Source organism: Mytilus edulis, chromosome 9 (assembly GCF_963676685.1).
Source record: "Mytilus edulis chromosome 9, xbMytEdul2.2, whole genome shotgun sequence".
NCBI classification, from domain to species: domain Eukaryota; kingdom Metazoa; phylum Mollusca; class Bivalvia; order Mytilida; family Mytilidae; genus Mytilus; species Mytilus edulis.
In genome coordinates this window covers 48575424-48588689 of record NC_092352.1, presented here as the reverse complement: position 1 = coordinate 48588689, position 13266 = coordinate 48575424, and the positions used below count along the sequence as shown (strand labels likewise).

General features: G+C 33.3%; 1 protein-coding gene across 1 annotated transcript in view; it reads right to left on the bottom strand.

Annotated features, from left to right (window-relative positions):
- Positions 1-4882: 4882 nt before the first annotated feature.
- The window catches only part of LOC139489731 (sushi, von Willebrand factor type A, EGF and pentraxin domain-containing protein 1-like), a 28123-nt gene continuing 19739 nt past the window's right edge, over positions 4883-13266 (bottom strand). Inside the window, exons 18-26 of the mRNA XM_071276487.1 lie at positions 11812-12045; positions 11406-11576; positions 10602-10793; positions 9541-9825; positions 8822-9013; positions 7797-7952; positions 6391-7083; positions 5802-5901; positions 4883-5314 (exon numbers count right to left, since the gene is read on the bottom strand). Coding sequence (XP_071132588.1) covers positions 5197-5314; positions 5802-5901; positions 6391-7083; positions 7797-7952; positions 8822-9013; positions 9541-9825; positions 10602-10793; positions 11406-11576; positions 11812-12045 — 2141 coding nt within the window. The 3' untranslated portion in view covers positions 4883-5196. The remainder of the gene's footprint in view (positions 5315-5801; positions 5902-6390; positions 7084-7796; positions 7953-8821; positions 9014-9540; positions 9826-10601; positions 10794-11405; positions 11577-11811; positions 12046-13266) is intronic.

Below are 13266 nucleotides of genomic sequence, written 5' to 3'. Positions count from 1 at the left end.
GTATGACGTCCATTATCACTGAACAAGTATACATATTTGTTTAGGGGCCAGCTGAAGGACGCCTCTGGGTGTGGGAGTTTCTCACTACATTGAAGACCCATTGGTGGGCTTCAGCTATTGTCTGCTCTATGGTTGGGTTGTTGTCTCTTTGACACATTCCCCATTTCCATTCTCAATTTTAAACATTCAGACAACCACTGTGGGACACATAAACATATCTGTTGAAATATGACAGGAAATAGTATATGACAAGGAAAAAACAGAGCTTTGAATTATCAGGCTATATAGGTATTTTCTTGGCTAAATACAGCTTTGCGAAAAATACATTACTGTGTGATATATTTTTATACTGCTAGTACATCAAATTCCTGTTAACTGAATTCTTATAGCTTGAGTATCATAAGTGAGGTGTAGCTCACAGTAACACTTGTTTTTTTTAGCTCACCTGGCCCAAAGAGCCAGGTGAGCTTTTCTCATCACTTGGCGTCTGTTGTCCGTTGTAGTTAACTTTTACAAAAATCTTCTCTGAAACTACTGGGCCAAATTTAACCAAACAATCATCATTTTGGGTATCTAGTTTAAAAAATGTGTCTAATGACCCGGTATACCAACCAAGATGGCCGTCATGGCTAAAAATAGTACACAGGGTAAAATGCAGTTCTTGGCTCATATCTCTGAACCAATGCATTTAGAGCAAATCTGACGGGTATAATTGTACATAAAGATCTTTCTGCCCTGAAATTTCCAGACCAATCAGGCAACCTGTTGTTGGGTTGCTGTCCCTGAATTGGTAATGTTTAAAACATTTTGCAGGAGCTTTTGGTTATTATCTTGAATATTATGATAGATAGAGATAAACTAAAAGCAGCAATAATTTTCAGCAAAGATCTACAAATTAGTAGAGGCATTGCCCTTTAGAGTCAATTTTTACCAATTTTCAGAAATTTGGTAAATTTTGGTAAATTTTTACAAAATATTTTCCACTGTTACTACTGGGCCAAGTTCATTACAAATAGAGATAATTGTAAGCAGCAAGAATGTTCAGTAAGGTAAGATCTACAAACACATCACCAAAACACAATTTTGTCAAGAATCCATATGTGTCCTTTGTTTAAAAAGAGGGACGAAAGATACCAGAGGGACAGTCAAACTCATAAATCGAAAATAAACTGACAACGCCATGGCCAAAAATGAAAAGGACAAACAGACAAAAAATAGCACACACGACGCAACACAGAAAAGTAAAGAATAAACACGAACCCCACCAAAAAATAGGGGTGATCTCAAGTGCTCCGGAAGGGTAAGCAGATCCTGCTTCACATGTGGCACCCGTCATGTTGATTATGAGATAACAAATCCGGTAAATACTCTAATTCGGTAGGTCACATTTATGAAAGGGAAGGGGATTGTAGTTACGACGTAAGGAACATATATCCGATATCATTTGTGAAACGGTTATTCCATAACGGTCAACCAACTCGTGATGGCGTCCGTAAAACTAACGAAGAGATGATTTCAACTTCACCATTTGGAACTCTTGATTTTATAGCTTCCTTGTGAACAACAACCCTCTATCAAGAAAATCATGATAAGAAATGCAAGCACGGGAATATCGTATCAATTGGGAGATGTATACACCGTATGCAGGTGCTTCTGGAATGTTACTACTTAGAAATGAAAAGTTCCCAATTGGAAAGTTGAAATCATCTCTTTTGTCGTGAACTTTTGTTTTAAATCGACCTCCACTGTCAATTTCTAGATGTAAGTGAAGACATGAGGCCGACTTAACTGTATCTGTTGTATCCTTTATCTCTAGTTCAATGGGATAGATGCGTTCGACATAGTCACCAAATTTTGAATTATTTAGTGAAAAAGCATCATCTATATAGCGGAAAGTAGAGTTAAAGGATATTGCTAACTTCTTATCTTTCTTCCTAAGAAGGTCCTGTATGAAGTCAGCCTCATTATAATAAAGAAACAAGTCGGCAAGAAGAGGGGCACACTTCGTTCCCATTGGAATGCCGATAGTCTGTTGAAAGACACGTCCTCCGAACGTAACAAATATGTTGTCAATCAAGAAATCAAGCATCTTGATAATGTCAGTTTCAGAGAATTTTTTGTTTGAATCGGAGTGATCCGTTACAAGTAGGATTTGTGAAACGGTTATTCCATAACGGTCAACCAACTCGTGATGGCGTCCGTAAAACTAACGAAGAGATGATTTCAACTTCACCATTTGGAACTCTTGATTTTATAGCTTCCTTGTGAACAACAACGCTCTATCAAGAAAATCATGATAAGAAATGCAAGCACGGGAATATCGTATCAATTGGGAGATGTATACACCGTATGCAGGTGCTTCTGGAATGTTACTACTTAGAAATGGAAAGTTCCCAATTGGAAAGTTGAAATCATCTCTTTTGTCGTGAACTTTTGTTTTAAATCGACCTCCACTGTCAATTTCTAGATGTAAGTGAAGACATGAGGCCGACTTAACTGTATCTGTTGTATCCTTTATCTCTAGTTCAATGGGATAGATGCGTTCGACATAGTCACCAAATTTTGAATTATTTAGTGAAAAAGCATCATCTATATAGCGGAAAGTAGAGTTAAAGGATATTGCTAACTTCTTATCTTTCTTCCTAAGAAGGTCCTGTATGAAGTCAGCCTCATTATAATAAAGAAACAAGTCGGCAAGAAGAGGGGCACACTTCGTTCCCATTGGAATGCCGATAGTCTGTTGAAAGACACGTCCTCCGAACGTAACAAATATGTTGTCAATCAAGAAATCAAGCATCTTGATAATGTCAGTTTCAGAGAATTTTTTGTTTGAATCGGAGTGATCCGTTACAAGTAGGATTTATTCCTTCCTAAGACAAGATCGATACTTGTATCTTCGTTGGCCATTCTTTTGTATGAAACTAAACAATACCCACTCTTTCAATTTGTCTTTTAGTTTGGAATGTGGAATACTTATATAAAGTGTAGAAAAGTCAAATGTTTTAATACTATTTACAAGATGAAAGAGAGATAGATTGTATGTACTCTTAAAGATCTTGTTACGTATCCACATCTGATTCACGCCACCTCTAGAATAGGCAGTTTCACAATAACTTTGAAGCCCGTCATAGATTGCTGATAAAATAGATGTTAATAATTTAGAAAAAGGTTTCGTGGAGCACTTGGAAGACCCAACAATATACCGTTGTTTGTAAGGACACTTATGCAGTTAAGATACCAATAGAGGGATGGAAGATCCAGTTTATCATCTTTGGTTGAAATTCCAAAGGAACATAGAACAGACCTATGATTATCAAGGATTTCCTCTTTGGTAAGTGTCGTGAGGGTATATGTTGGGTTTCGAAGTGAATTGTCAGTACCAAATTCGCTTATCAAGCAGTTAATGTAATGAGTTTTACACACAAAAACGTTGTTGATTGGGTCTTTATCTGCGGGGAAGACAACATATTTGTCATGGAGGTAGGATAGGGAAGTGTTAATATGCACATGTACATAGACCAAGGTGAGCGATACAGGCTCTTTGAAGCCTCCAGGTTTTTTGTCTTTGTGGGTATAGTTAAATGGTAAAATGGCAATATAGAATCTGTCAACTGAGAACAATCTATAGGATAAATTGTTCTATATAACGATCTTTGACGAATTATTGTTGTTAAAAAAACCTATAAAGGACAGATTGAACATAAGATCTACAAACGAGTCCTTATCGTTGAAATTTTCTATCGACTGATGACGGAGTTGATTGCCTCTTAATCAAATTGTAACACATTATTTCATTTTTTTTACCTTGACCTTATTTTCTCGTTACATTGCTCAGTATTATTGTTTTGTTTTGGTCTGTTTTTCTTAAACTATAAACAATAGGTCAACTATATATGTTGTATGGAAGGATTGTAAGCTGTACATGTCTGCCTGGCATGATTCAACTGATTAGTTTTCTTGGTTAAGACTTTTTCTTAGAAACTACATGCAATAGGTCAACTATATTTAATGTACTGAATGATTGCAAGGTGTGCATGTATTTCTTGTTTGGTTTATATGACCTTGACCTCATTTTCTAGGATCATATTAGTTGTAGTTCAGCTTTATACTAGTATTTAGGACTATCAACATAATATCAATGATAAGCAGAGAAGGCGCGACATTTCAGCGTGTGCACTCTTGTTTTTTTAAGTTAAAAATAATTTGGCAATTGAAATACGGTTTAACTTCGGGTATATAATTATGATTTTCATGCTAATTTTTTTTAAAGTTAACTGTTGATGAAATGTTGAAATAATCGATACTACAAGGGTTCTATTTCCCCCAGATGTTGATTGGCTTTGCCGTATTTGCATATCATTCTGAATTTTCAGTTATCACATCTTCAACTTTGCAATACTCAATTTGAATTTGCAACAGTTTGATTCGAGCGACTCCGATGAGTTTTATGTAGAGGAAACGATGGACGTTTCCCCAGGTATAGATTTGTATCGTATTTGGCACGTTTTTAAAATTTTCTGTTATGATTATAAAAAGAGATATGGTATGATTACATATGAAACGAACTATCCACTAAGTTTTATACAAACTTAATACAAGCTATTATAGGCAACCATACGGTCTTCAATAATGAGAAAACCGTAAAATAAGCTTCAAAAAGCCAATACATGAAAGTATGAAACAATTCAATTGAAAAAAGATATAGTCTAAGTTATAATACACCAAAACAAAAATGACAGACATGAAGCAACGACAACCACTGCACTATATGCTCCTGACGTAGGACAGGCACATTCATAATGTGGCGGAAACTTATTTTCTGGCATCCACATCCCCATCTCCACCCGCCTGTAAACTTTGACTGGTTTAACTACAATAAAAATCAGTGGGAAAATGTTTAATTCATGATAATTGTATATTATTACACACTACAGCTAGACTGATTTGAGAATTAAATCTACAGCAATTTAAAAAAAAAAAGAAAATCCAAAAGTCTAGATCAAAATTTCGTATTTAATATGTTTTTCATTAATACCGATAAATTCTTCATATTGTTCAACAGGTTCTATATATGTAAAAAGTAAATTAGTCCTCAGGAATTAAACATTCAACTTCCTTTTTCATTTTTTGGTGGTAAACTAAATTACCAATGTCAATATTTTTTATTACATCTGAATAGTTTCTGTTTGCAGAGAACTAGCTTGTACTGATAGGCGGCAGACCGTAGACATCCGGTTTTACTGACAGGGTTGGGTTAACCATATTCAAACTAGCAATGCTATGGCGTTTAGTAAGCTTTTGTCTATTTGTCCTCCTGAAACATGTGAAAAATATTACATTCAATGCAAGTCATTTCCACTATCTTTTTAATATTTATATTGCTTGCATTTATATTGCCTTATGATTTTCGACATAATGATTTTCATTATGACAATAACTTTATCATTCATGTAAATATTACTTTTTTATACATTGACGATTCTTTCTATTTCTGTGTCCCTTTGAAGTTTAAAAAAAAAGATCTGCTTTTTTGTATTTAATAATTCCCTTTTATTTTCAATTTAACCAGCAGTTTGCACTTCAAATTCCTTTATATTTCTTTTAATTAGACTATAACAAATCTTAAATGACGGCAAAGAGGAATTAACCTATTTTTGGTCGCAAGTATATTTAACTTCTACACTGGTACATGTATTGTGTTGATAAACGGTTCGCTAATTTAAACATTTAACTAAGAATGTGTTGTCGGAATAATTACAAAGATAATGATGCAGGCGGTAATATGGCAAGTTAACACAAACCTGACATATTTTCTGTATTTAAACAATGCAATTGACGTCAGTAGAGTTGTAACAACTAGTAAAGTTACAGCTATTACTGGAATGATGATTGTTGTGAAGTCTGAAACAAAACAAACAATCAATCGTAAAAAGTATTCTAACAAAATGTATTGAACTATTTACTTATACACTGTATTTGATTTTGGAATACCAAACTATTTGAATTTTGCAAATATTGAAAATCATCATTATGTTCTCTAAGATATACTTGTTGAACATGGTCTTCATGGTTCTATTTCATAAAGGCAACATTAGTATACCGCTGTTCAAAAGTCATAAATCGATTGAGAGAAAACAAAACCAGATTACAAACTAAAACCGAGGAAAACACCAATTCAAATATTCTTTGTGATTTTTTCCTTCTATCCTGAATAAGTTATCGCTATATAGCCCTCCCTAGCTAACTTGCAGATGTCTAATAGTAATTGTGACAAGACTTATTTAAATAACATGTTGTCATGTTCCAAAAGGGACTTCTTAAACTGTTACTTTTATGCACCAAACTAAACAGACTATTTGATTTTGCTCAAAATAAACTTGTAAAATTTACCAGAATTATCTTCCTCGTCTTTTTCTTTAACATCATGTGAATTCGACACATTTGACGAGCCATTTGCTGTTCCAGTAAACATAGTTGTGATAGAAGTTGTAGTAGAGGCAGAACTTGTAGTAGGGGCAGAACTTGTAGTAGAGGCAGAACTTGTAGTAGAGGCAAAACTTGTAGTAGAGGCAGAACTTGTAGTAGAGTCAGAACTTGTAGTAGAGTCAAAACTTGTAGTAGAGGCAGAACTTGTAGTAGAGTCAGAACTTGTAGTAGAGGCAGAACTTGTAGTAGGGGCAGAACTTGTAGTAGAGGCAAAACTTGTAGTAGAGGCAGAACTTGTAGTAGAGTCAGAACTTGTAGTAGAGGCAGAACTTGTAGTAGGGGCAGAACTTGTAGTAGAGGCAAAACTTGTAGTAGAGGCAGAACTTGTAGTAGAGTCACAACTTGTAGTAGAGGCATAACTTGTAGTAGGGGCAGAACTTGTAGTAGAGTCAAAACTTGTAGTAGAGGCAGAACTTGTAGTAGAGTCAGAACTTGTAGTAGAGGCATAACTTGTAGTAGAGGCAGAACTTGTAGTAGAGGCATAACTTGTAGTAGAGGCAGAACTTGTAGTAGAGGCATAACTTGTAGTAGAGGCAGAACTTGTAGTAGATGTACTCGCACTTGATGATGTAGATGAATTAATTGCGGTGCTGTTTTCTAAAATGATAGTTAAATGTAATCTTAAATAAACTTTAGAGAAATTGATAAAACCAGAAAAAAATATTGTAAGAAAACACTTTTGAATGTTTGTCACTTTTTAGAGGTGATCATATACATATAAATCACATCTGGAATGAAACAAAACTTTTATAAACTATTTGTTTATTCGCTTAAATATCATTATATAAATATCATCTTACTATTTTATAAACAAAGTACAAACAGGGCATAACGATAGAGATATTGTGCATCAAATGATCTATTCGAATAGAATAGTTCACGAATAGAAGTTTATTGAATTAGGGTTCACCAAAGCATCTAATTTGATCATAAAGTCAAATATTTTTTTTTATCCATAATCGATCATAATCATATCATTAGCGTTTACTTTTATAGGCTATGTCAACCCACAACAAAAACAATTGACAGACACATTGATAATCATGGTTTTGCTTGTGAACTCAAGTTGAATAACTGTACGGTTCTCTCTTTGCAATGTACTATTTTGATATAACTGACTTTGACTCTAGATTATATTTTTTGCGAAAGGTTGCCTTCTCAGCTTTAGGACATCTTAGTACTCGGTCAAGTAAGGGCAACTTACACGAGTAAAATTAAGCATACAATCGAAACAATATGAGGGATTTATTTTCTAAATATGGAGTAATATGAAAAAAAGGATATTCCGCTAAGCCTTATTTGCCACTTACCGGAACAATCAGTTACATTTCTGGAAGCTGTATACAATGTAGTATACCCATTTGGACAATCTTCACATTTTTGCTGTCCAGTCTCATTCTGGTAGGTTCTGACAGGACACAATATACAAAATCCGTCACTCCAGTATGTGCCAGTTGGACATGCAACTTAATTAAAGATTTACATATTTCTATTCAGAACCGATAATTAGATAACTGCCTCATCAAAGTACCTTTTATTGTTGCCAATCCCGACGACTCATAAAGCGATAATTATTTGTTTTCTAAGAAATAATTTATTACTGTTGTTTACGGTTGTTTTACTTGTTTAACTTGTTTGATATACTTCACTGAGTTCCTTGTTAACAGAAAACCTAATGACCCAGTGCAAAATTAATCATAAACTTGTATTATCGCTATATATATGTTTATGATATTCAGATATTAATTAGTTATTTTATGGCACTTGAATTCTTATGATAAAGATATGTTTCCCTAAATTGCTACTGAACTTGATATAATATGTGTATGACATGTTATAAGCAGGTAACATTTAGACATTACTATTTTTTGTCTTGTTCGAGAAAAATAAATACAATAGTTATTAACTTTTAGCAACTACTGGACCGATGATATAGAAGTTTTGTCCCCGGAGGTATTGCCATTACAGTAGTCAGCACTCATGTGTTTACATGAAATATAACTATTATGTTATTTTTGAGTAAATCTATTGCCAAAAAAGGTTATAAACCAATCCAAATTCTAAAGTTTTACTTATCTTTTGTTTGAACATTAGACTTTTGATGCTCTTCTATGTCTTTGTATTGACTCGGTCTTATATTTTGTTTTTCAATTAAAATGCCACTGACGTGTTTTCGCCAGACGAAATGCATGGATGACATTTAAGCATGATATCTGTTTATCTTTCAACATTTGAGTCTCACACAACTGCAGTATACGTTATTAAGTTAAATATATTTTAAAGATTTGTTTTGTCACTTTCTTAGAATCCTGTATATACACGTAAGCGCTCTTACCACAAACTGCTTGATATTCTACTTTTCCTGGAGAACAGCTTACAGTAGACGTAAAGTTGATGTTCGAAAAATTTGTTGTATATATGTCACCATTGACATCTATAGTATAAAAGTCCGTGTTGTTGATCATTTGTTGTGCTGTTGTAACTTGGTTTGTGTATATATTGATTAGCTCAGCTAGTTCCTGTGAAACTGAAAATAGAAATTCAAATTGACGTTTATACCATTTAAGACTAATTAAGTTTCACATTAAATAAAAAACCTCTTCTTATTGTAGTAACAAAGTAAGAATTAAAAGTCGATTACAATTTAAGTCAAAAAACCCAAATTGCACTCTACAACGAAAAAAGAAGTTTTTTTATGATTTGACATTATATCCGAGGTATACATGTCTTTTGACGTAGGTAAATGTATCAAAATGTGCATTAAACGTTCACAATAGGTATCAACAGATGAAGCATTCCCTGAAAAAAAATCTATGGAACATCACCATGAGACGTTCTAAAATTGTCATCTGTTGAAAATGAACAAATCAAATATGTTACAAAGATCCATTTCTTAAAACATGAATAGTAAGTTTGGACTAATGCCAAATTGTTGTAAATAATTGAAGAAATTAAACAAAACATCTTCTAAAACTAACTTCAGTAAAATCTATGCGTTACTCGTGAGATATATTATCAAATTCTGTTTCCAATCCATCAATGTTGAATGCATACCTATTTTTGATGCATAAAAGGCTTCCATATCCAAATTATTACTTTCAGAAAGCGTCGAAGTGAAAGTAACAATAACTTCAAGTTCTGATGTAGATCTTCGTCTTCTGCCAAGGCCACCATCACAGCTATTTGTATCTACAGATACTTGACATGTTGCACTTTCAACGCACTGTAGACTTTGTACTCGAGATGTCATCTCATTCTTTATTTCATCTTCATTTGTGCATGCAGAGGAGTCATATTTGATTGCATACTTGGTTTGGAGATGTATTGGAAGACCAATTGCTGTTCAGAATGTAATAAGAAATGCATTATCATTGATTTCTGAGAGAGTTCAATAACTTACAAAATAAACTAAAATATTATTCACGCTCAAACGATGAACACAATTGAAATAATTACACAGTAAATTTTGGAATAAGGTTTGTTTAAATAGTTAAAAAAATGTAAAAAGTATCTGAAAAGAGGGGTTTGTTTGCATTTCATAGAGTCTTGTAACCATATTATTTTACGTGAATTGTATTTAAAAAAAAATTTGAAACATGCCGACGCGATTATGTTATACTTGGCTCTTTAAAAGAAACCCGCTTGAAGCTTATCGGTAAAAAATATCACTGCGACATTGGCAAGAAACAACGGATAACTATGACAAAAACATTAGGTTTACTGTATTTATTTTATGTCAATTCAAGCGTCTAAATAATCAAAATTTTGATATCGATTATGTCAATATAAAATGTTTTCCAAAAGTATGTCCTGGCTTTATGTTCAACGTATACCTTCCATGTACAACACATTTAATTTAAACACAATTACATACTATTGAGTAAAATAGTTGAAAAATTGTTGAAGGCATTACGGTGACCTATAGCTGTTAATGTCTGTGCCATTTGGTCTCTTTTCGAGAGTTATCTCATTGGCACTCATACCACATCTACTCTTTTATATTAAAGGGTTGTTCTACGGCAATTTAATTTTAAAATTCCCTTTTAATACTATATTTATTGATTTAAATCAATGTCATATTGCGAAAAAGGTAGCAAAAATCACTCAATACTCACGAGCACAAGCTGGTGGCGTATCAGTCCACATGTAGTTGGTATTATTTCCACATTCATATACATCATTTGGTGGGTGGTCAGGTAAAAAAACATATCCATCTTTACATGTCACAGTGCATGATATATTCTGATTAATTATTGTACAATTAAACTCGTTCTTGAACTGTTGTATTTGATAGTATGGTTTACAAACTGCAAAAACGTAAAAAAAATCATTGTAAACAAAACAAAATGACAGAAGGCTAAAATCGGTATCAGTAATGACCCCCCAGTAATTGAATTACACGAAAAAGTCAAATGAGCGAAACGAGTGTTGAAATGACAAAAACATTAACGATAAGAAACTCGGTATAGATACCAAGATGATATTTTGCATACGCCAAACACGCGTTCCGTCTACAAAAGACCCAACAGTTGCGCTAAATTAAAAAAATAATAATAAGAGGCAAAGAAAGAACGAAATTAAAGAGCATTGAGGACGAAACATTACGAAAGTTTCATCTATATTTTGTTAAGCAGCTTTTGTAAGTGTAATAATCAAGAAGAAAAGTGGAGGGTTGTGCTCTTTAAGAATAAGGCTTGAAAATACTATCAAATGTACTGTCAAATACTATAGATTCATAATTTAAAGCTCAAATACTGTTGTTTGTGTAACTACAATTTTATTGTAAATAAAGGCAACAGTAGTTTACCGCTGTATAAAGCCTGTCATCAGGTTCTCACATCATCATGCCCGTTCTATGCTAATCAAAACACAGAATATTTATCAACATATTACCATGTTAAATAATAAAAAAGTAATACCTGGACATGGGTCAGTATTACAATTTCCAACTTCAGTGTCACTTCCAATGCAAAATTGTCCCTCTGGTTCAGGAGCGGGACTGTCACAAAATCTAACACGTGATCTAGTACCACCTTCACAGGACTTTGAACACTCAGACCATCCTAAATAGGTACTCCATCCACCATTGACTAAATTATGTTAATGTTATTAAATAATGTCAATTTGTATAATTAGGAAACATTACTGCGTAGAATATATCAAAATCAAGTTCAATAAAAATCAACTTCATAAATGAAAACAACACATTAATTTTATGCGTTCGAAATGCTATTTTTTGCAACAGTCGAAGATCTTAAAAAAACTTTTACAATATTCATACTGCTTTACTTTTACCTAGAAATCAATTTTCTTTAAAGCTATTACCTATTTCTTTTTGACAGAAAGGACCTTTATATCCAAATGCACATAAACAAGTATAATTTGTTTGCTGGCTCTCACACGTAGCTCCATTAGTACAGTTATTTCCTAAACAGAAGTCTGGTGGTGTCTGACAGTTACTACCTCTGTATCCACTTAAACAGGTACAATTATAACCATTTTTCTTGTTGTAGCAAATGTTGCCGTCTCCACACGGATTTGAAGTGCACTCGTTTATTTCTGAAATGCGATAATGATCTTGATTAAAATTTGAAAGAATCGTGTGCAGTAAGATGTAACAAGAAGCTTGATAGACGTTTTAGATATCTGCAGTGATTTTTCCCAACAATATTTAGTTTAATTCACTTCACATGATCACTAATTTATACAATAGACTTGTCATATAATTCATTATGTCTATAGTGTTTTATTACATGGGTAACATATGCGTCGAAACTTATCTAAATCAGGACATTTTACTCCCCCCCCCCTCATAACAGTTCTTTTAATTGTACTGTGTTAAGATTATTTGAAAAAATATAGATTAAAGAAGATGCGTTTTGTACTTCCTCGACAGCTAAATAACAAAATGACAGCAACATGACAATATACCATTGACGTGAACCATGTGTCTTTACAAAATGTTATACTGTAAATTGTTACAAGTCTTCAAAACTAGAGGCTGTGTCGCTCACCTTGGTCTATGTGCATTTTAAACCAAGGACAGCATTTTAAACCAAGGACACAGATGGATTCATAATCATTCATGACAAAATTGTGTTTTGGTGATGGTGATGTGTTTGTAGATCTTACTTTAATGAACATTCTTGCTGCCTACAATAACCTCTATCTATAATGAACTGGGCCCAGTAGTGACAGTGAAAAAAGTAAGTAAAAAATTACAAATTTTATTAGAATTGTTAAAAATTTACTATAAAGGTCAATAACTCCTTAGGAGGTCAACTGACCATTATGGTCATGTTGACTTATTTGTAAATCTTACTTTGCTGCACATTATTGCTTCGTACAGTTTATCTCTATCTATAATGATATATAAGATAATAACCAAAAACAGCAAAATTTCCTTAAAATTACCAATTTAGGGGCAGCAACCTAACAACGGGTTGTCCGATTCATCTAAAAATTTCAGGGCAGTTAGATCTTGACCTGATAAACAATTGTACGTCAGATTTGCTCTAAATGCTTTGAGATATAAGCCAAAAACTGCATTTTACCCCTGTGATTGTGGCCGTTAAAAATTGCCTATAAAAGCAATAACTCCTTAAGGGGTCAACTAACCATTTTGGTCATGTTTATTTGTAAATCCTATTTTGATGAACATTATTGCTGTTTAAAGTTTATCTCTATCTATAATAATATTCAAGATAATAACCAAAAACGGCAAAATTTCATTAAAATTACCAATGCAGGGACAGCAACCCAGCAACGGGATGTTCGATT